Source organism: Anarhichas minor, unplaced genomic scaffold (genome assembly GCF_050575085.1).
Source record: "Anarhichas minor isolate MPS153535 unplaced genomic scaffold, ASM5057508v1 ptg000004l, whole genome shotgun sequence".
Classification (NCBI taxonomy): domain Eukaryota; kingdom Metazoa; phylum Chordata; class Actinopteri; order Perciformes; family Anarhichadidae; genus Anarhichas; species Anarhichas minor.
Window position 1 is genome coordinate 850,831 of NW_027466450.1, and position 23,175 is coordinate 874,005.

The window sequence follows — 23,175 nt, forward strand, 5'->3', positions numbered from 1 at the left end:
GATTAAATGAGAATAAAGAATTACTTTACAAAGAGAACGTTTTATTAGATATAACATTGAACAGGCCTAAGAAAACAGTACGATTATTAGTACAATTAAAGTGTCTTTCAAATTGAGGTAGATTATTTGTAAAAAAAGTCTCTGAAAATAAATGTGATATAAAACATCACTAATCACTTCAACCTCAATCAAAGTGCAATAGTAACATATTTATTTTGTTTTTTTATAATATACAATTTACCTCAATGGTAAAAGGTACTGTGATTGTATCATTTGTACTAATTGAGGATATATTTCATAGAACGTTTTCTTTGTGGCCGTATGTGGCTGCCATTGACATCATGATGGAAAGGTCAAAATAAAATGAAAGGGCATGTCTTACAGTGTGTTTCTGTGCTTCACCGTCTAAACATTGTGTTTGTGTGTAATTCTTTATTCAAATTTTATCAACAATGACAGCATAGTGCTCACTCCAGCTGGCTGACCCGCGAAAAGCATGGTTAGCTTTTAATAAATAAATAACGAATAGTATGTATTAATCTTTAAAAAAGCAATGTAAAAAACTTAGTAAAGGTATAACAATGAGATAATAGGTAAGGTAGTTACACTCAATAAACCTATTAACTAACGCTTATTCCATGGACCTTAATATAAAGCGTTACCGTACGTTTTTAGTGTGCTGCCTATGCCAGCAGCCGGCCCTGTGTGTATGAGGGAGGCTGTATCAAACTGTTTTGGAGTCTTCTGGTGGTGAATAGTTTTAAGGTGGGGTCATGGTTACCCAGTGGGTAGTCTCCTGACACCACAAACATAATGTTGTACATACATACTACTCAGGCGATGTGACTCCCTGAATGCCAGAGAGTTCATCCTTTGGCTGTGCCGAGCGTATCTCGTGCTGTATTTTACACTTACTGCGTGGGTTCCGCAGTGTGCTGTCCTGAAAATGAAGTGTTGTGTAAAGAGTGATGTGGTAGTGCACAGGTGTTCCATATTATCAGTTGGACTCCAAAGTACAATTCTAACTCAACAAAACATGACCTTCATGCAAATTGCATTTTTAAAAGACTTTCAAATCCGAGGGTTAAATTACTAGTACACGTAAACACGCTAGGTCTGGTGCTGAAATGCTGTATACAGTGTGATGGCTCCACAGGGCTTTTCTCCTTTGAGTTGCGTGAGCCTCAGGGGGACCTGGATGTTGTTGAAGGAAGTATTATGCTCAGTATGTCCCTGACCTTGGAGCAAACCTCTGTACAACGAATGAGTTGTCATTGAATCATTTGCTCAAGGCCCGGGAACCTCCACTGCCGGCGTGTGGGCTTTTTTTCTTCTTCTTCTTCTTTTTCTTACTCTACCTAGATATTGGATAATATTTTGACTACTGTTATATGAGGTTCATCAGTGGCATTTGTTTTCAAGAGAATGGCAGGGCTTTCTTTGTATTTTAAGTCATATTTTATATAGTATTGTCATCGGGGTGAACATTTTGTTAAGATCTCACAATGACTTTTTAAAGACCGTTACTTGTCAATGCTGATTTATTTGTCAAATAAGTAACGGAACTTATCAGTTATTTTATTTGAACCCAAAAGACAATCTTTTCCTAAATCTAAGTAAGTCTTTTTGTTGCCTAAACCTAACTAAGTTGTTTCCTGTGAAGATATAAGTTTATTTTGACTGTATGCATGTAACATTTGACAGGCGTTGCTGGACTTTCGTAGGAAAATGCACAAACTTTTTTGTAAGATGATATACGAACTGTTTTATAAGGATATGATGGTTTGTTTGACCCATCCACCACCCCTCCTGCCCACCCTTAAAATATTTTATTTTGCTCTTCGTAATAAGTTTGTTGCTCTGAGCGTTTCATAATGACACTGCTGGGTTTGGTCTATATCAAAGCACCGCGGGCCACTGGCCAAGGGTCCGAATTTGGAATTTGGCGCCCTGTGAGTGAGACCAGGCCGAGTGATCATGCTGTAGACAAGGGATGTTCAATATGGCCCCGCAAGCTCAAAGAGAGCAAAACACACCTACCCTGCATTCTATTTAAGCCTCAAGGGGACGAGTGTCTGTCTCTCATACCGCGTCCATCAGGATGAGAAATGAGTTGGGTTCAGCTGTGCCAAAAACAAATCAACCACATCAACCCAGAAAATGAAGATACAAGCTTGACAGATTCCTTCTCCCTCTCTCTGCGTTGTAGCCTAGATAACATCCTCTCAATATAGTTCATTCCTTTGCCATTGGCTATTGCACTAATTTCTCATAAGTGCCTGCTGTCACTCAAAACTTGAGTGCCCTACAAACCTTATTAGAGCTGCAGTGAAGGTGATACTGCAAAAGCCTTTCATGTTGATATGTAGCCATTGAACCCACATCTACACATCATAGTCTCAGCTAGAGTCTCTTTCAATGTATTGGAAAAAATATAACTTATCATTTTTTCTTTAACTTTTGTTCATTTTTTTGTTTTATTCACACACACTTATCCCCACACGGCATTATCTCATACCTACGATGTACCACAAAAAGTTCTTCTCTAAGTGACAAAACCGCTGTAACTCAAAATGTCCTCTGTGATCATAGCCAGTCGTATTGATTTTTGTTCACTCCTGTCCTCGCTGACCTTTCAGGATTTGGTTTCAGGGCTGTCGAGCACTGACAAGGTTATGTTGGAAGATAAGCAAATTAAAAATACAAAAAGTTAAAAGCCACAGTGACTAGAGGTGGTTGAGTCATCATCTGGGCAATAATCAACACACTTGTACCTCCTAAAACCACTTAAGCACTTTAATAGTTTCATGACATATACTGTATATTATACAATATATAAAGATATATATTCAACATATGCAACATCATTTCCCTGCTTCAGCTGCTGTGTTTGGAACCATCTGTCATTGTTGTTCTTTTTTACATGCTGTCACAAACCAGAAGACACTTCTCTGAATTTCATTTGCCACTGTTAAAATAATTGGTCTTCCCATCCCCAATTTGTATGACCTTATCTCCTAAGCCCTTACAAGAGAAGCATAAATGATTATACTGTCAGCTTAAGTATTTTTAGAGGCACTTCACTCTTGCAGAAACAGGACAAATGGCTTACTTCAGAGGGAAAAACATATTAGTTTCTATACATACCAATCAATACTGTTGAAATTAGTATTTTCTGGTATGGATTTATTGTGTTATTTTTATGCAACGCTTATGTTCTTGGGTTATAAATCTTAATTTGAGGACAGCAATCTCAACAATCAAACAAATTGATGATCCCAGCTCCCTGCACGAAGGTTAATATAAGAATGACATAGATAACATCACGCACTAAGCGAGGACGGTAATAAAGAAATACGTCATTAATGAGCTTAGTAAAGCCTCCACAAATGCAAAAGCCATCAGCTAACCTTTTTTTTTTACAAGGAAGGGGTTCTAGTTCCTGACAATTTATTAATGAAAGCACCAATAGAATACCATTATGAAATCAGCAAGACATCCGGTAGTTTATTCCCCTTTCAAGTTTTTTAAAGCTTGTGATAACCATTCACATAAGAAAGCTCACTCAAAGAGATGTAAAAATCTCAACAGCACTACAGTGACAATGTGCAATTTGGAGACCTTGATTTCTGTGTCATTTACCCTCTCTGAACACTGATTGTCCAATCATACTGCAAATAGGCAACCATAAATGGGCAAGTCCATCAAGCGGTTGAATCTTCTAAATATGCCGAATAATGTGTACGTGTTGCTATATGGGAGCAGTGCTTAGTAGCCAAAAAAGTGTAAGAGCAAAGAAATGGATAAACGGTGTCTGCTCTCGTGGTAAGCTGCTGCAGCTGCTATTAGAATGCCTGTCTTACTAGTGAACTACCTGCAAGGCTCTACTCTACTTCCAAGGCCAAGAGAGCAGCAGAGCATTGGCTAACTACATCATATTGTGGGGGTCACAGGTTATGTTTGAACTCTTAAGACTATTTCTACGGGTGGTTTTGCAAGTTCGATTTGTTCAGTGTCCGCTGGTACTTGCGCCTCCAGGAAATAGCCATATGCTCAATATTCTAAAGTCTGACACGGACTTACGCCTTCTCTCACCCGCTCTGCTTTTATATGTTACCAAACTAACTGTCAGCCATATAAGTGGAAGCATACACAAATTGAAATAGTGTTACAAATTCAGTCAGTACTGTGTGTACTGTGAGTGACAATGTTTAGCTTGCCGTAAGCTCGACTGAGACCGCAGAGTACTACAAAAACGTATACTCCAATTGACTTACTTATAGTGTCTATTAGTGTAAATAACTGCCTTGCATATTAATCTTTACTTGTCTGCAATGTAAAGTGTGAAGAGAAGGGGAGCCGGATCTGCTCCCTGTGGAATCCCCCGTACAGCAGATAGCCAGTCTTTTCCATTATGTAGAGAGGGCTCTATGATGATGACAGCTTCATCAACTCTAATGCCATGATGATAGGCAAACTGTACAACATTTAGTAGGTTATGATTGGCTAGAGATACAGTACACACCCACTCGTTACTGCATCAACTTAACTAGAGAACAGCACAGTAAACCCGGAAGCTACAGTGTAAATCAAACTATAGTATAAACATGCATGTAATGTTTTTTTTGTAGATATATTTAACATCGAATGCCATCAGATCTAAAATGTAATTCCTTCATTTTTCAAAAGTGGCAGATAAAAGTGGCAAACAAACAAAAAAAAATTCTGACAGAAATTCAGACCCAGGACCCACAGACCCACAAAGGGTCCTGGGTTCGAAACCCACCCTCCTCTGGCTTTCTCCCACAGTCCGAAGACAGTCAGGTTATGGCAACTTTTACAGTGTGAATGTGAGCGTGACTGGCTGTCTCTCTCTCTCTGTGTCAGCCCTGTGATTGACTGTTGACCTGTCCAAGGCGTACCCCGCCTCTCGCCCAATGTCAGCTGGAATCTGCTGCAGCCACCCATGACCCTCTAAGAGTAAGCTGTTAAGGATAATGGATGGATGGATTTTCGACCTCACAAGATCCACCTAAAGAATGTCTTTCATACGCTCTTGTAATATGATCAGCAGACTGGTTAAAGAATGTCTTAAGAGTCAATTACATATGGATTTATGCTTTGGATTTGACAGCATCACATCATGTCTCTCCAGTCTGTCCCTGCAGTCTCTCTCTCACTCTCTTTTGCATATGCACTTCCTCATATCATTGTTTATCATTGTCTGCATAATGGCTTTTTATTTTTATTCATCTACCTTTTTGCTTCTTTCGGTAGCATTTGTGTCATATTGACATGTTTCTGTTGTGATGCCCTCTGAATTTCTTTTGTCTGACAGACAGTTTGTATTTCTTTGCTCGCTAGTGTTTTTATTATTTGTGCAAGTGAAATGAAACTGTAATATCTCCAACAAACAAATAAAGGAACAGATCATGAACTTTATCAGCAGCATTTTCTGCTTCTTGGTTCTGAGGCTACTGATGCCCTCACTGACATTACCAGTGATGTTTCATCATTGCATGAAACCATTCTGAGTAATAATGCATGACATTTTCCACTCTTTGTTGCTGTAGTGATTTAACATACAGCCAGTTCATGAATGCTTTTACATTTACATATATAAGCAGGCAGCTTTTTACAGTGAAGACCTGGTGATGCAGACCAAGAGATGCATTTTATGTTCAAGGAAGTAGCAGCGCTGTTGGGAATAGATTTAATTTAAAAAGAAAAATGTGCACTTTTGGGTTTCCTATATCTACCTACTTTGAAAAAAATTGTCAATTTATAGCTTTATTATTATGTTTGGCTAGTGCCCACATTAAGCTGAAGCTTATAAGACCTCTTAAGTCATATTGTAGAGTTTAATGTTATGAGTAGTCACAGCTTCAAAATCACTGTTTTATTAAGGTCCCTGCATTCGGTACTTTTACTGGAGGCTACTTCTTTGTTTACTAGAGCATCTTCGACAGTTGTGATGGACCACTCAACGAAAGTGAGAAAAGCAACTTAAAGGAGACATATCATGCTCATTTTGAGATTCATACTTGTATTTGGGGATTTCACTAGAATATGTTGACATGATTTAATGTTAAAAAAAAACATTTTTCTCATAGTGTCTGTCTGAATATACCTGTATTGTACTGTGTTTTTGCGCCTGTCTCTTTAAGCCCTCATCCTGATCTAGGCAGCTGATCTTGGTAAGTAAAATGTATGTGCACAAACACTGAAAAGGGAGTTTTTCATGGTATGTCCCCTTTAAACACTCACACGGAATCTACTGTATATATATAATATATCATCAAAAATTGAGCATTTGCTGTTGGCCTTTTTAACTAAAAATATATATGCAGGGATAATGGTGTGTGAGAACTTTGTGTAAATTGGACGCATAATACCATCTGTATAATCATTGCTTGTCCATATAACACATTCTAAAAAGGCTAGTGTGTGAAGGTTTGTCAGCTCTTACTTTGAGACCAGGAGTGGTGGAATATAATATGTACTTAATTAAGTATGTTACCGAAGAAAACATGTGAGGTACTTGTACTTAATTTCAGGTTCAGTTATACTTCTACTCCAGGTCATTTCAGAGCAGAATATTGTACTTATACCACTAGTTACTTTAGATATTTTGATTATTGATACAAAATAAAAATCAGCAAATAAATTGTACATGATGTATTATTATAGATTAAGCTACCCAGCAGTACATACTATGTGTTATTCTGAAATTGGTGCTTTAATACTTTTGTACTCTTAATAGTTGCCCTATAGTATTGACAATGAACTACAAAAGAAAGTTGACTATGAATTATATAGGAATATGCAAACTCTTACTGCAGATACTATGAGGTACAACTTGTAAATATCGTAACTCTTTATGGTACTCTTGATCTTTTTGGATTTGTGTGATTATAATTCATCTTAAATCTGTGTGGCGATGGATTAATAATAATGTAATCAAACAGAAGGTGACACACAGAGCAGAGACCCAGGGAGAAGGGTGGATAGTACAGGTTTATCCCTCCCTCAGCATCTAACTCAGACGAGCACGGCTGCCTGCAATCAGGAGAGACGAGCTGCTTAACGCCTCTTGTCCCTCTGCCCAGCACCTGCTCATTAAATTCACTGTTCAAAGAGAGAGGTAGCCGGTTTGCAGGTAATGGGTGGTACACTCTGTATGCAAGTTGCTGATGCTCTGAGTCACCCATCCACGTCCACATCTGCTCCTATGTAATAACTCTGTATGCACATACATACATACATATACCAAGAAAGGTATGTCTCAAGCTTTATGAATATACATATCTGAGTCCAATGATTCTGATCCTATTTCTGTGTCGGTATGGCCAGTGGTGAGTATGAATGTTGTAGGGTTTAAAGCACCAGTGAATGGATGTACCAAATTGAACCATTTTAGTACCACATCTTACCATATACAGTTGTGTGAAAAAGTGTTTGCCCCCTTCCTGATTTCTTATTTTTTTGCATGTTTGTCACACTTAAATGTTTCAGATCATCAAACAAATTTAAATATTAGACAAAGATAACACAAGTAAACACAAAATGCAGTTTATTATTTTTTTTCCCCCTTAATAATAAAAACCTTCATTTAAAAACTGCATTTTGTGTTTACTTGTGTTATCTTTGTCTAATATTTAAATTTGTTTGATGATCTGAAACATTTAAGTGTGACAAACATGCAAAAAAATAAGAAATCAGGAAGGGGGCAAACACTTTTTCACACAACTGTATGTTTAGGCTCTGTACACATGTTTTACACTTTAACGTTTGAGGAAAACTCAAAAGTATTTTCCATTAAGACAACTTGTGACCCGTCTGTATGAGTGGGTTAAACTAAGTTGTGTGTAGACTTTCAGACAAAGACTAGACCTCAAACTCTCGGTTGGATGCCTCTGCTAACCAGTCAAGTTGCAGTTGACGTCCAAGTCTGTCCTTGTGTATCCCTTCATAATGCTATCCTATTAGCCATTTGTGAAATTGTCACAATTAGCATTTGAATTCTCGAGTTATGGGCAAAAACGTGTTTTGTGAGGTGACAGTGACCTTGACCTTTGACCTCCCAAATGTTACCAGTTTATCCTTGAGTACAAGTGGATGATTGTGCCACATTTGAAGAAATTCGCTGCAGTTCCTAGGATATTACGTATCTTAAAAATGAATGGAAGTAGTGAGTTGAGGATAAGAAGAGGTACTCTTCACTGGATTCACTAAAGGAAAGTCAAAAGTGTTGGGTGCAGTGTTGGGTGCAGTACAAACCTAAACACAAAATGCAGTTTTTAAATGAAGGTTTTTATTATTAAGGGGGGGAAAAAATCCAAACCTACATGGCCCTGTGTGAAAAAGTGATTGCCCCCCCCCTGTTAAAACATAAATTAACTGTGGTTCATCACATGTCAACTGCCCACAGGAAAGCAACAGTTTTAACTTTTTCTCCGATTTGGAGAAAACAATAAAAAACATAACCGTAGCTAAGTAGGTAGTTATTGCCCGGAACAGTGGCTTTACTCCCACTGGTACCATCCACACTTAACATATGAGGGATCATCTTTCATTGTGGTGCTTTAGTTGAAAGTATCCACCAAGTGGTATAGTTTGCAGTAACTACAGTGCTGCAGCTGCCTTTCTCCTCCACTACAGGCTTTTACCCTCGGGCTAACTCTATTAGTTCCCATGAGTGGGAAAGAGGAAAATGCTACTTCCTCATTCATTCCTTCAAGCATACACCAGACTGAAAGTACTGGGATATTTATGATGGGTATTTCATGGACTGAATGGCTTTGTGTCAGGGATGGATGCCCTCGTTCCTGTTTTTATTCATGTTCCAGAGCACATCTACTTGTGAAAAAAATGTCTTTGATACGCTTCTTTTCTGCTGGAAGGACTGAAAAAGTTCAAATTCTACAGCATTTTTTCATTTACAATGTTAAGAGCTGACCATATCAGAGGGAACATTTTTGAAATGACACAAATTATTAAGTCTTCCATTTCTATTGAGGGTGTCAGCATATGCCATCAGAAAATTGCTATCAAAATTAAAACTTGAAGAATATTTCTCAGTCAAAATCTAGATTTCTTTGCCCACTTGGGGACAGTATATAAATAAGTTGTGAACACAACATTGACATATCACCTTTTAAGTTGATAAGACGAACTTGTTAGCAAACTGTTGCTCATTTACCCATCCAGCAGTTACGGAGCAACACTGTCATTGGAGTCGTGTGGCTGTCCACTTGATGAATGTAAATCCAACCTTAGCTCTTCTTTTAGCTCTGTTTTAATCGCCACTCTGTCAGTCTGCTGTTCGGCACCGAGCCGACCCAGTTTCACTCCCAACTCAACAAATATGGGTCAAACAAACACAGAACGTTCACCTGGGAGACCCATGCTCGTGTCCTGTGTGACACCATGTCAACGTTGACATATTTTACCATAGTTACGTACTTTGCTCTCGGCAGTTGTGTAACAAACTTAGTTATTTTACAAAAGAACGTTTTTTTTAATCCAAACCATGACCTTTTCATGACCTAACTAAGTGCAAGTAGTTTAGGTTGCGTAAGTAAAAATAAAAACGAAGTAAACCTACATTGAAAGTTTAAAGAGAGTATATGCATGTAATGAGTGGAGACTGACACGCTGTCCCCTGACACGTCCAAAACTGTCGCTAGAAATGTGCATGAAGTGTCATAGTTTGAAGTGTATAGGGCAGGCATGTCCAAAGTCCGGCACGCGGGCCAATCACGGCCCGAGGTCAGATTTTATATGGCCCGCACCTTCTGTCTTAAAATGCATTATTTATGGCCCGCCAGCACAGTCAAAACGGAATGAATAAATCATACAAATTCAACATGCAATTCCTCTTTTTACCTCATGGTGGCAGCACCACTCTGTAACTGTCTGGCTGTTTGAAATTGGCTCTGACCCTTGACCTGTCATGTTACGGCAAGTAAAAAAAGGAAAGTCGATAATGAGGGCCGCGGCTTCCAGGAGAGGTGGAGATCGCAATATTTTTTTCACCGAAAACCGAAACAACTGTGTCTGCCTAATTAGTCATGAGACTGTTGCCTTGTTTAAGGAATATAATGTAAAGAGACACTACGAGACCAAACATGCTAATGCTACAACAAGCTATCAGAGAGCGACCGAGCTAGAAAAGTGAAGCAACTCCAAGATAACTTGGCCACACAGCAGCGGTCCTTTTCACATGAAAACATCATCAAAGTAAGCTACCAAGTGGCCATGGTAATTGCTAAACATGACAAACATGACAAAGTTTATCAAAGACTGTGTTATGAAAATAGCAGAAAACATAATTGCCCCGAGAAGAAGACCGAGTTTGCTAATGTTTGCCTGGCTCGTAACACTGAAGAGCTATTATCAGATACTAAGAGACAACTTGATTTTTTTCGTTACCCTGTTTCAAGTGTGTTGAACTTAAATGTGAGACAACTTTTCATTACCCTCACTAAGTCATATTTAAGATTGTCTTGAGGTGAGAATATTGATCGGTTTCTATGTAATTAGCTTTTAGATGGCTTGTTCTTTGTGTTATCCGACGTTCAAGATGTGAAAGAAAGGCAGAATAGTTGTTGAGATGTGTTCATACATGAATGCTTACATTTGGTTACATTGCTATTTGCTGTCATTGAAAATAAAATGATTAAATAACAATGTATGTATAGGCTACTTGTATTGTTTAAAATAATGTCAGCAGGGACTGTTGGCCCTTGGGCATTTTCACATTATCAAATCTGGCCCTCTTTGAAAGAAGTTTGGACACCCCTGTGGTAAAATAACAATGTCAGGAAGTAAAATGACATTTTTTTATCAACCTGACAAAATTACGTTCATGTGGGAAGAAAAGAAAAGAAAAGGCAACAATGTAACTTCTTTACATTCTAATAGAATGTAAAGAAGTTACATTGTATCAGAATGTAACTTCTTTACATTCTAATAGAATGTAAAGAAGCTACAGTGTATAGAATGATTCTATTGAAGTTATTCCTTTTTTAAATGTTTTAGATGAGTCACTAATCACTTTAAAATAGTGATTATAGCTGCTTACATTTGGTTACATTGCTATTTGCTGTCATTGAAAATAAAATGATTAAATAACAATGTATGTATAGGCTACTTGTATTGTTTAAAATAATGTCAGCAGGGACTGTTGGCCCTTGGGCATTTTCACATTATCAAATCTGGCCCTCTTTGAAAAAAGTTTGGACACCCCTGGTATAGGGCCACTGACCAAGCGTCGGTTGACGAGTTGGGAGTGAGAATGTGTTGGCCGAGGAGATAGTGTACACTTTTTGGCTTAGACAGCTTCCTGCTGCGGCCATAAACAACACTATGAGACTGGCGAGAGTGAACGCAGTAATGTTGTGGGCCGGACAGCTAAACAGTAAGCTGAAACTTACTATAAAGCTCCATAAAGCCAAGGGGAGCTGCAGATTGAGTGGATAATTCTCTGTACGGACGACCACTTTCACATTCACATTGTTTTCACATTGTCATTTGATACATTGTTATTATAAAAAATATTGATTTTAGCCACTTTAACTCCAGTATATTAAGTCTTGGCAGTCCAGTAAGTAATAAAGGCGTGGAGAGTACAAATGGCATCGAGGTGAGATACTTAAGTGGGAGAATTTGACATTTTTGGGGACTAGTTATTAATTCAATGCACAGGCTTGCTAATTTAAGAATAAAAAAGCTTCCCTCAAGACACTTTCTGCCCTGAGCTCTGGAACCAACCCTGTCTGATTAAAACTACATTTATGTCTGACTAATTCACAACAGCAAATACATTTATAAAGAGGCATAATGCAGCCTAGATTACATTTCCCAAAAAGTTTCTTTGTTAATGTAAAGCCTATTCACAGGAAACGATGTTAATTAAAGTATTTGCCAAGTTGTCAAATGTTGAGATTGAATATATTAGCAACATTTTCACTGACTACACATTTAATTTGTTGTTCTATATCCAGTCGTAGCAACTACATCAATTACTTTTTATGGTTAATATATTTACATTTAACCAAAACCACAAGCTTTCTCCAACCTGAAAGATCCCCAGTCTCAGGTATGCTTTTGAATGGCCTCCAACCACCCAGACCACCCCCCTACGACTCGCATGCGGTACAGAAAAGTGCTTATACAAGAAAAAATGTTGCCAGGGAACATGATCCAGGCAGCGTTTACCTTCCCTTCAAAGCAAAATTGGGAAAACAGATCAGTAGTATATTCATGTAATTTCTAGGAGACAGTGTTGCCTTAACAATGAGTTTTATGTTACGCTAATAGCACCAGCATGAAGCCAGTTTTGTAGTGGAGCACACAATGACACGATGACAGATATTTTGGCCAGTGAGGACCTGAAGGAAAAACAATGATTGAGAAGGTGGGAAGGAAATTACAATAAACGTGGCAACGATGATGAATATTAAGGCTTGAGGTGATGATGATGATGGTAACGATGACAATTCATGGAACAGCAGCTCTGCACATGGCAGCCTACTCTCTTCTCAAGAACTTGCACATAATCATAGTTTGAAAGTACTGCAGCTACACGAGGGGAGAAACTCACACACTGGAGTCGTGACAAAAGTTTAATTTGACAAGCGCCTGGCTCACAAGTTACACACAGGCACACACACACAGGCACACACACACACAAGAAACTGCCAGTGCTTCCAAGAGCCCAGTAACATGTTGTTACAATGCATCGTAGCAATCACCGCAACATGCCGACACACTTCTATACCATACGCCTCTAAATGCACTCTAACCTTTCAACTCTGGCCGTGGGTAATATACACCGGCAAATGTTTCGCATGACATTGTCATCCCCTGGATTTACTAAAGAAATGGATGATTTATTAATACATTAGAGTAATTATGAGGTAAAAATCAATCATCAGATATCTGATACAGGGTTGAGTGTTATTCCAGAATGCTCTCTCAGGAGACGGTGTACATTTCAGTAAGTCAGAAATGTAATTAGCCTTTAGCTTGGGGCTAGGCTGCGTTTAGGCCGACCTCCTCTTCCCAATGCCCGCATGGGCGTCACTGATACCGGACTAGGTATTCAGTCAGACTAATGGATAAATAAATGAGTCACAAGCAGAAGAGGAATGTTTCAGAAATAACTGTTTTGCCGCAGTGAGGAGTGTACTCGATTGCAGCCGTGTTAAAGCTTGAGATACTTGTAAATTCTGCAGCCGGCACAGAACACTTTTCTTGAGCAGCAATCAGGAGGAGACTCAGCCCGGTCTGTTCTGTGCTGACCTTTATCAACTTTGGTCACTGGAGTTGAGTGGAATAGCGGAGAACTCTGACTGGCCTTGAGGTAACGCTCATCCAAAATCAAGATGGTTCATTTTACACCCTGCAAATCCATGTGGGTGAAGTTTTGCACAAAGATTGACTCAAGCACAGCTGGCACTGTAAAGTGTCCACCTACACAACTTCATTTTGCACTCCTGACCTCTGAAAGCAAGTTACAAGTCATGCATGTCTTGGACAGGTGTACACACACACCCAACACAAACAATCACGTGTGAAATAAGTTATTATTTTTGTCTATGTATTGGGATTGAAAACAAATTTTGAACCGTGTTATATATATTAGCTCTAACTGGTAAGGTTCACATGATTAGAAGTAGCTGTGTCTGCTTAAGTAGAAAATGTGAAATGAGAAAACCTCAATTCCTTTAGCTTTCTGCGTGCAAACGATATAATGCAAGGTTGGCCAATACACATTGGATTGGCTTACCTGCATGGCGAATCTCTAGGCTAGTGCTCTGTTGTTGCTTGCAAGGACAAGAATGAGGGCCAGGACCAATTTGCTCCTCAAGGACGGGTTCGTCCCTTTGCATGACTCAATGATTCCCATGTCTTTTTTAGTAAATGTCAGATCTAATTTGTTCATCCTATGCTAGCCTGGTTAAGTTACCATGGTGCACTAGACCAAAGTTCTAGTATAAGCTTGCTTAGAACAAAGGTATTCACCACTCAAGGTGTGCTTTGCTGCTATATCAGAAAAAGAGAGAGTACTGCCTGTAGGCAGCCTAAGGAAGATGGATGGTTTAGCTTCTAGCAAGTAGGGCACCACTAACCTTGATCCAGGATGATACAGTGTGTGTGTGACAAATTGGTTGTTGGTCAACCATCAACTGGCCTAGAAAGCCCTTTCAGAGCTACTCTAGACAAGATGCAACACAATGCTGATGGTACAAAACTACTGCTTTAGCTAGAGGCTAACGCCACTGCCGCCGCCAATGTCATTATTAACCCATTTATCATCGCTTTAGCTGGGTTGGTACATGTCACTCTTGAAGGGGGACGGCTGCGGTTCAGGAGGTAGAGCAGGTCGTCTATTAATCACAAGGTTGGCGGTTTGATCCCCGACTCCCCCCGTCTGCGTGTTGAGGTGTCCTTGGGCAAGACACTGAACCCCGAGTCGCTCCCGATAGGCAGGCCACTTGGACGACAGCGGTGCTACCATCGCTGCGTAGCTGTGTGTGAGAGTGACTTGTAAAGAGCTTTGTCAGTTAAGGTAGAGAGGCGCTGTATTAATGCAGTCCATTCACCATTTTAATTAACATTGCTCTTCTAACAAAGCGAACCTGAGACCGGCTTTTTTCGGTCAGCAGCAGGTTACACCGCTGGAGTGAATATAATAAAACTGGTGCTTTTCTGGAAAGTTGCTGTGTGTTGACATTTGTAAATAGGACAGTGGCATATCCCGAAGATATGACATCCATTAACCCGCAATCACACGTTTCAAGATATCAACAGTGTGTTTGCTTAGAAAACAACGGGAGCGGGTGTTCTGACTTGCATCATACGCAACTGATGTGTGTTGCCCTTAATTAATGTTTTTAATTACTTAATTTTGATCTCAAATTAGGAACTGATTTTCTTAGATTACAGTTTCTGTATCAGTGTCGTGTTGCTATGGCTGTTAGGGATGAACACCTAAAGTGTTAGCGGCACTGCTAACTGCTAGCAACCGTGTTTGGTGCCTACAAATACTGTATTCCGTGATTCATTCGGTTTGTCCTCACACTCATTGATACAGTTGTGATGCTACACTGGATGAAAGAAATATCTTTGACAGGGCAACCTGGATGATCAGTTATTATTTCGGGTTATTGTCACATTTTATTCATTGAGATTTCATACTTGTTTCAAGGGAAACATATTTCTCTCCTGGCTGGTTTTTGACAAATTTTCAAAAATTCAAAACTAGAAGTCAACGTTGATTGATTTTAATTCACGTCTGTAACTTAAATAACGTAACAAACATACCAATAACAAGCCAAACCATGATGCTTTTACTACAGTAAACCTAACCAAGTACTTTGTTGCGTTTCTTTTTTATGTTTAAATTGTAATCCAGGATGAAAATGTGTTGCCCTCGAAACGTAAGTGTAAATACAGTTTAGTTGTATGGGAATGTAATTGTGTCGAAGAAAGGGTTGCACAGTGGTCCAAATCTTTTGAGTCAACCTAGAACCTTCTAAGATTCCTTTTGGCTTTTTCGACTCGTCCGTACAGCCGAGCCTATTAGCACTAAACTCCTGCTTTGTTTGCATCCCATGCCAGTAAAAGAAAAACCCCAAAAAGAAAACCCATTCAGCTTCTTAAGTCAGCATTCCCTGCTACAAATCACAGTGGTGGCAACTGGCCTATGCACATACTCAAGCTAAACAGGATGGAATGGGAATAGAAGATTCTCCTGGGCCTTTGACTCAGACCCGCCAACATTCACGAACATGTCTTTGTGGTCAATAGACTGTATTAAAAGCAGCTTGAGTTATGACCATATGCTAAAAGAGTCAGATCACTGACCAATGTCCACGGTATAGCTTTCTCCGCCCCACAACCAGTCCGGGCTAGTCCTCAGTGTGACAGTGTGACAGCCCCCAGGAGTTGAGATTTTTCTGTCTTTTCTTTTGCAATGTGTTGCATCAGCCAAAACGGTTGAAACTGCCCACCAGGAAAACTGGTCCAAAATGGCCCGTCTGGTCCTGTTGGTGATTGCTCCAAAAAACAGAACGCTGGCAAGTAGCTTTTTTTCTCCTTCTGCCAGGACTCACAGTGAAAGTAAGTTTAGCAAATGTGTTACAGGTGTCACTGATGGAAGCAAGGACTAAAGCTTCTTCTCCACAGCTGTGCTACTGAAAGAAAAGCACACACTTAATACGAAGTACTCCACTGCCAACAAAAAAATGGTCTAAGCAGTTTCTCAAATGTCATGACAGTAAAACTCGTATTGAACTCCTGTTTCTCCTATTGTACTCCTATTTCACACAGCAGATTATACACAAGGCTGCCTGGAAAGCAGCAACTTTACAGTATGCCCAAATGCTTCAGTGGACAAATGAAGACTGCTGGAAGCAAAAAGAGAAGTCTTGCTTTGAATTCCAAATTAGCACTGGTACAAAGGCAGCTTTGGGCTGCCATGCCGCTATTCTGCAAGTTAGCCTTCTCTTTTCCTCAGGCTGATGCTATACATACTCAACTTTTGCCTGACAAATTTACAGACAAAGACTGTACACGTCTTTGTTTTGGGATCAATTTAAACATTACATTCGTCTGGTAGATGCTTTTGTTTTTACTCCCACATACATGAACACTGGGAGAAGTTTTGGGTTCAGTGTCTTTCTCAAGGAAGCTGGTGATTAAACCACCAACTCTTTGATAAATGGCCTGTCTGCTCTAACATCTGGCCTGCAGCTCACCCGCCAGTATTTGTACCCACTACATTTATATTTTTGATGTTGATGAATTAAAATCTTAGCACAATGACCACTTACGACACTGGCAGCCCATCAACGCATGTGTTCTTCAAGTTTAATGCGACATGTGATAGACCCACTGCCGCGGCAGCTACAACCCATACAGCCAGAGAGCACCGCTCTGAGATGTCTAAGTTGGCGGCTAGTGGAAAACAGATCTAACAAGTTAAACTTTCTGCGAGATATTTTATCTCAGGAGTTGGTAGAGACTCGCATTCATCAGCTATCCACAAACATGACTCATGAATGAATGTGCGTATCTGCTGGATGAGTAAAAAAAGCCAGTCATGAGTTTGCAATACCGACGTAGAAAAGGCGATAATATGTCAGTGTTGTGTTTACAGCTTGCATCCGCTGCCCCCAAGTGGACAAAAATGAAAAATCAGTCAATGCAGGTTTAAACATCCCGCGCACTCATAAGCAACATCAGCATTTACCGGGCGTTCCATAGCCAAATTTAGTCTCACCTCCTGTATCGCCAGGTTCACACTGGATATGGAAGCGCCGTGTTTTTTCGGAGAAGCGCTTCCCACTTCCTTTCGGAGGGACGGCTCGTGCAAACACGGGACGTGTTGAGCCGTGGAGCTCCTCAGTCGGCTCGCTGTCCTCAGCGACAGTTTTGCCGTCTGGCAAGAAAACACACTGATCATCAAATATAAACTATATAAATTATATATGATATAAATGATCTGATTCTGAAAATGATAAAATATGCATCCCAGACTTTTGACTTTCAACTCTGCTCCCCCTGCTGTTCTGCCTGAGCCTCAGATGTAGTGGTCATTATTACCAACATCCCAGATGTGTCCTAGTGCACTTCTGGGTCCCATCCACCTCCCTGTGTGTGTGTGTGTGTGTGTGTGTGTGTGTGTGTGTGTGTGTGTGTGTGTGTGTGTGTGTGTGTGTGTGTGTGTGTGTGTGTGTGTGTGTGAGAGAGAACAAATCCATATTGTTTTCTTCATTGTGATGCCACAGAAGACCTCTACATGCATCTTTGTTGCTGTTGCTGCAGCTGATGGAACACGTGTGTCACGAACCCCCTCGGCGGAGACAAACGGTGGATATCCCCAAGTAATGAGCTTTAATTCAGTGAAAGGCAATAAAAAAGGCTTATTTGTTTACAGGCAGCTGCAGCGCTGCCTCCTTATAATCATGAGGTCAAGTATCTTAATAGTCGTGACAGGCACCAACAGCAGCCCCTTTGTTTTTCCTATAGGGCTTTTCCATGCGCATGGCTTCCAATTTCCTTGGTTCAAAGGGGGTGAGTGTTCTCAACCTTGTGTTGGTCTTGGCCCCTTTCTTTTAGCTCGCGCAGATGCTGCACACTTTGTAGGGCTTTCATGGCCGAAAGCGTGTCAATTACTAGCCACATCCTGCCCCGCGTGAAAGCAGTAGGTTATGTCCGAAATGTGAATAATATTGAGGTCTCTCTGGATTGCCTGGAGGCAGAGACCCAGGAATAGCGTCCGTGTCGTTTCAAAGCCGAGCAATTATCCGAAGCCAGGCTGGACGAATCGATTCCCGCAGACTTTAAAAAAAAATGCTCCCGGCCAATTATAAAGGCCATCCTCGCCCTTTTAGTCCTATCCATGGTGTAGGCCCCACCAACTGATAGGGTTACACCTGGAGCACTCTGACTTTTTTCTGTTGCTTTTTTCCTTCTTCTTTCTTCTTACCCTATCTCTCTCATTCTCTCCCTCTCTTTTGCCTCCACCAGTAAGATATTCCAATTATTACTGGAGGAGCACCACCCTCCCTCCTCCGAGTCACACTCCACGTGATCATAACCACTGTAGGAACCAGCTGCTGGTGTGAGAGAGAGAGAGAGAGAGAGAGAGAGAGAGAGAGAGAGAGAGAGAGAGAGAGAGAGAGAGAGAGAGAGAGAGAGAGAGAGAGAGAGAGAGAGAGAGAGAGAGAGAGAGAGAGAGAGAGAGAGAGAGAGAGAGAGAGAGAGAGAGAGCTGGACATAAGGGGAGAGAGACAGAGAGAGAGAGAGAGAGGCACCAACTCGCTGCGACTCTGAACGCACCGCACATAGCCTACAAAGTAAACGGGAGGACCGCTGCGCTCGTGCAGGAGAGCTGCTCGTTTCACCCGTGGATACTATCACACAACAATCGTCGTCTCCACACCGCTGTCCGTGGGATACTCTGGCTCCATCCTCTCGGTTTCACAGTTTTTTCGGATCACCCCCCTCCCTCTTTTTTTCTTTTCTTTCTCATCTTTCTTCCCCTTCTCCTCATCCTCGAGCATCCTTCCCTTCTCGCAAGTCGTCTTGCCCGCCTGGCTAACTTTTTCCACCCGCCTCCATCCCTCACACTATACCTCCTCCATTGGTCACCAGCCCTCGGCAGTTCACCCGCACCCCCCTCCCCCCCCGCACACCCTCCTTCCCCCCCTCCACCACCCACCAGGTCCTCCTCTTATTGCGGCAGCCTCCCCTGGATCGGGCGGAACCCAATTTTTTTGGTCAGACTACCACCGGGGCACTACTACATGGGGCGCGCGGTCTCGCACGGAAAATGGTCCGCTCGCGGTCTCTAGGCGCGCCGCTGAACCTGCCGGGATTGGAGTTGTCGGTGCGAGTCTGCGTCTCTTCCCCACCTCGCCCGTGCTGTCGGGGCCAGTGAGACATGGGTCCCTCCGCGGCGGCGGCGGCGGCGCGGGCACCGCTCGAGGAGCCCCAGCGGCTGCGCCAGCGGGGCGGGACGGCGGGAGGCTGGCTCAGGATCACCCTCGTCTCGTTCCTCGCCACTTTACCTGTGGAGCAGCTGCGCGCCTTCCCCTCGTCCCTCAGCGACTGCCAGACGCCAACCGGCTGGAACTGCTCCGGTGAGAGTCACTTCCATTCGAAAGGAGTTTGTGCTTCACCTGGGTGTCCGATGTGCAGCATGCACGAGCCGTAGACCAGCACGCAGCTTCATTATAGAGGACCGAATCAAAGTTTAGAAGAGACTCGCTCTCATTATTGTGGCTGTGTGTGTGTGTGTGTGTGTGTGTGTGTGTGTGTGTGTGTGTGTGTTTGCATCCAGCAAACCATGGTTCTGTGGAGCATAGCTGCAGATTCTTAACACCGCAAAGCCCCGCGATGAGAGGATGCAGAGTTGTTGGGGTTTTTGGATGAGGGGGGGTTGCTTGATGTGCATTTAGCCTTGCATAGAGTTTGCCTGGGAGCATATGACAGCGAGGCATTCACCGCCGATCATGTCAGAAAAAATAAATCACCTGGCAGGGGGGGAAAAGAAAAAGAAAGGGGGCTCAATGATGTCGATCCGAGGAGGCAAAGTGAAAGCAGCGGCTGATCGTTTTAACGGGAAGCAGAGCGGAGAGGAGGCTTCGGGAAGAATCGTCGCCAGAATAACGCGACGCGTGCGCCACATAAGAATAATATCAACACTGTTAGTTATATGATACAGATACGTGAAGTCCAAATCGGCCACTTCATGTAGTCGCCGTGTAACTTGATGTTTGCAGCTCAGTTTGAGCTCACACATTTCTCACACATTTCTGGGAATAAATCGCACCGAGAAAATGATGAATCTAGTTCAATCGACGCATTCTTGGCATCGTTTCATCAAGTGTCACTTTAAATACGAGTGCAGTCGTTTCCTTTTTATAGGCCACCGAGCTGTAAACTTGTTTTCTCTCCACGGGTTTGCACAACGCGATAAAAAAAGAAAAGAAAAGAAAAGAAAAGAAGCGGACCGGGCTGCAGAGCACATCGCCTCGCCTCCCCTTTGTAAATCAGCCGACTGTGCCGCCATATATTTCCCCTGTCGCCTGTCCAAGTCTGAACCCTTAAAATAGCTCCGAGCCGATTCCACACACTCACGGGCAGTGGCAGTATTGATATAATAGCTCATAACAGCCACGCATCAATACGGAGTCCACCGGCCGTTCGCAGCCTGAATACTTGGATGTTGATATGAAGAGAGGGGGGAAATATTTATATGATAACACACGTCATAGGGATAGTCTGTGACAGGATAGCTGGCCGGAGATTTGAAATCATATCTACATTTACAGTCAGATACAATTCCCCGTCAGAAGATACAGGGACCTCATTTGGATATTCAAGTTTTTTTTTTTAATGAATTTGATCGCGATAGTAGGCTAATTAAGATATGCATAATTCAAACACAAACGAGAAATGTTGTTTTCATGATGCTGATTTGTAACATTTTGAAGATTGCTGTTATCATTGTAAGCATCTTTGATATTTAAATTCTTTAAAAATGAAGCTTTCTAGTTTTTTTCTTCTTCTTTGGTTTAAAAGGCACAGTTTTTCCCCCAGAATCCAGTGATGAATTAGATTACCTTTTCTTAAAAAATATATTGTCCTTAGCAGTGGTTCACCCTAGTCTGTGTATTGAGATTCTCCACACTATATATTGTTTTATATTGGAGGCTCATTTTGCGCTGCTGTTGATGGTGGTGATGATTTGCCCGTGACGACCGATAATGGTACACATCCTGTCCAAATGCACACTTGCCCACCTCCCTACTTCCTGACACACTCTCACATGTGTTTCAAGGCTTTTATCCAACACGACTTGAGGAGGCTTAAGTGCATAATACTGTATATATATTCTCCTGAGAATAAAGCATACACTCTTGCACCCAGCATCAATTAGAATTAATAGGACGGAAAAAGTGACACGTGATCCATCGTGAAAAAGATAAAGCCCTTTCACTAATGATCATAATAATACAAAAAAACAAAACAGGCAGTAATTGCACAGGGCTTCATTATCCACTCCCTTCCTGGACATCATGTACTTTAACAACAGCACTACGTATGACAGTTTTCAGCTCCGGGGAGAATAAGGCAGGCTGAAAAAAACAGTTTGGTGATGAGTTCAGTGTAAGACACAGATAATTACGGGCAGAAGTGTGAAAAAAAATGGGAATAGGGTAGCAGATTCAGCTGTGCTGCCTTTGAACCAGTGCTGAATGAGATTCTGTTCCGTGCAATAAAACAGAGGGGAGGAAAAAAAAACAAAGGTTGTCATTCTGTTTGGTTTGCATCTGTGGTTGGCCATGAACAACTGCCATCGCTGAGTTCGTCTTTGTTCTATTGTGAGTGCAGAGATAGACTTGGTCTTGAGATTGCCTGTGGTGTAACCCAGTGCGTCATTGGGATACATGTACTGTAGTGTGTGAAGATGCACTAGGCTTAATGTCTCGCTCCCAACTCGTCAAATACAGACACTTGGTCGGTGCCCCTCGGCATCTTATACCGACGCAACGCGCTTTCAACTAACTCCAACGTAACCCCACTTGCATCGTTTCTTTTGTGTGTTGCTAATTATGTGACTCAAGTGTGTTGCTAGACTCTTTCATTCACCCGCAGGTGAGTCAAGTTAACGTCAATGTTCTCTTTTTCCTAAACCGAACTAAGTGGTTTTGTTGACCTAAACCTCACTTCCTGTGCAGACGGAAGTTTATTATGAGAAGACACCGTGCATGTAACAAGTGGACGCTGGAGCTGACGACCGAGAGTTGCGAATTGACGGGTTGGGAGTGAGAATGTGTTGGATATAGGCGTCATATAACATTGGAACTGTAACAGGAAAGCACATTTGTGCATGGGAAAGTGTCAAAGTAAAACTCTGCAAGGCGTAGAAAGCATCACAGAACTGTGAAATGTTTTTGTCGCCAGCGTGTCGTCAGTGATATAACAGAAAAAGTGTTCATTTGAGAATTTTTTGAGTAAATTAACTTTTGTCAGCTTTTAGCCCCTTTTCACTGAAGACATGTTGACACAAATCAAATTAATGAGGGCTGACTTCCATATATAACGTGGCTTTAATTACAACATAGTGTTGCTGTTTCTCAGGAGGTGGAGCGGCTTGTTCTTTAATTAATCACAAAGTTGACGGTACAATCCCTCCGCATGTCCTTGAGCAAGACCCTGAACCCCAAGTGGCTCCTGACGTTGTATCCTCATACGGTTTGTATGATATCCTACGAAAAACTATTCCCCATTTTTTGTGCATTTTCTGGCGGCAAGCGGTTATATTTCCTGGAATCCGGTGTAGCCAGCGGATATCCGGGTCAAAACTTCCTTTTCTGTTTTTTTTCATTGTTTACAGTCAGATTAGCAACGTAAGACGCAAGATCAGAGTTGGAGTTGAGAGACGAAGTGTGCGACCGGATTGTTTCACAAGCAGCCAGTTTACAAGCTAATTTTTAACCAATAAAAATCGAAATCATCGTCAGACGATAGCCGGTGGGTTCCTGGATTACATTTTGGCCAGTGCGTTCCGCCTTTTTTGAACGTGATTAGTCACTACTACGCGGACTACAAACGTAAACTAGAACGCTTGACATGTTGCATACAGATTGT

The 23,175-nt window shown here is 41.5% G+C and overlaps 1 protein-coding gene across 1 annotated transcript in view; it reads left to right on the forward strand.

Annotated features, from left to right (window-relative positions):
- The first annotated feature begins 19,459 nt into the window (after nt 1-19,459).
- Nucleotides 19,460-23,175, forward strand: part of tmeff2a (transmembrane protein with EGF-like and two follistatin-like domains 2a) — a 100,542-nt gene continuing 96,826 nt past the window's right edge. The window contains exon 1 of the mRNA XM_076111755.1: nt 19,460-19,658. Coding sequence (XP_075967870.1) covers nt 19,460-19,658 — 199 coding nt within the window. The remainder of the gene's footprint in view (nt 19,659-23,175) is intronic.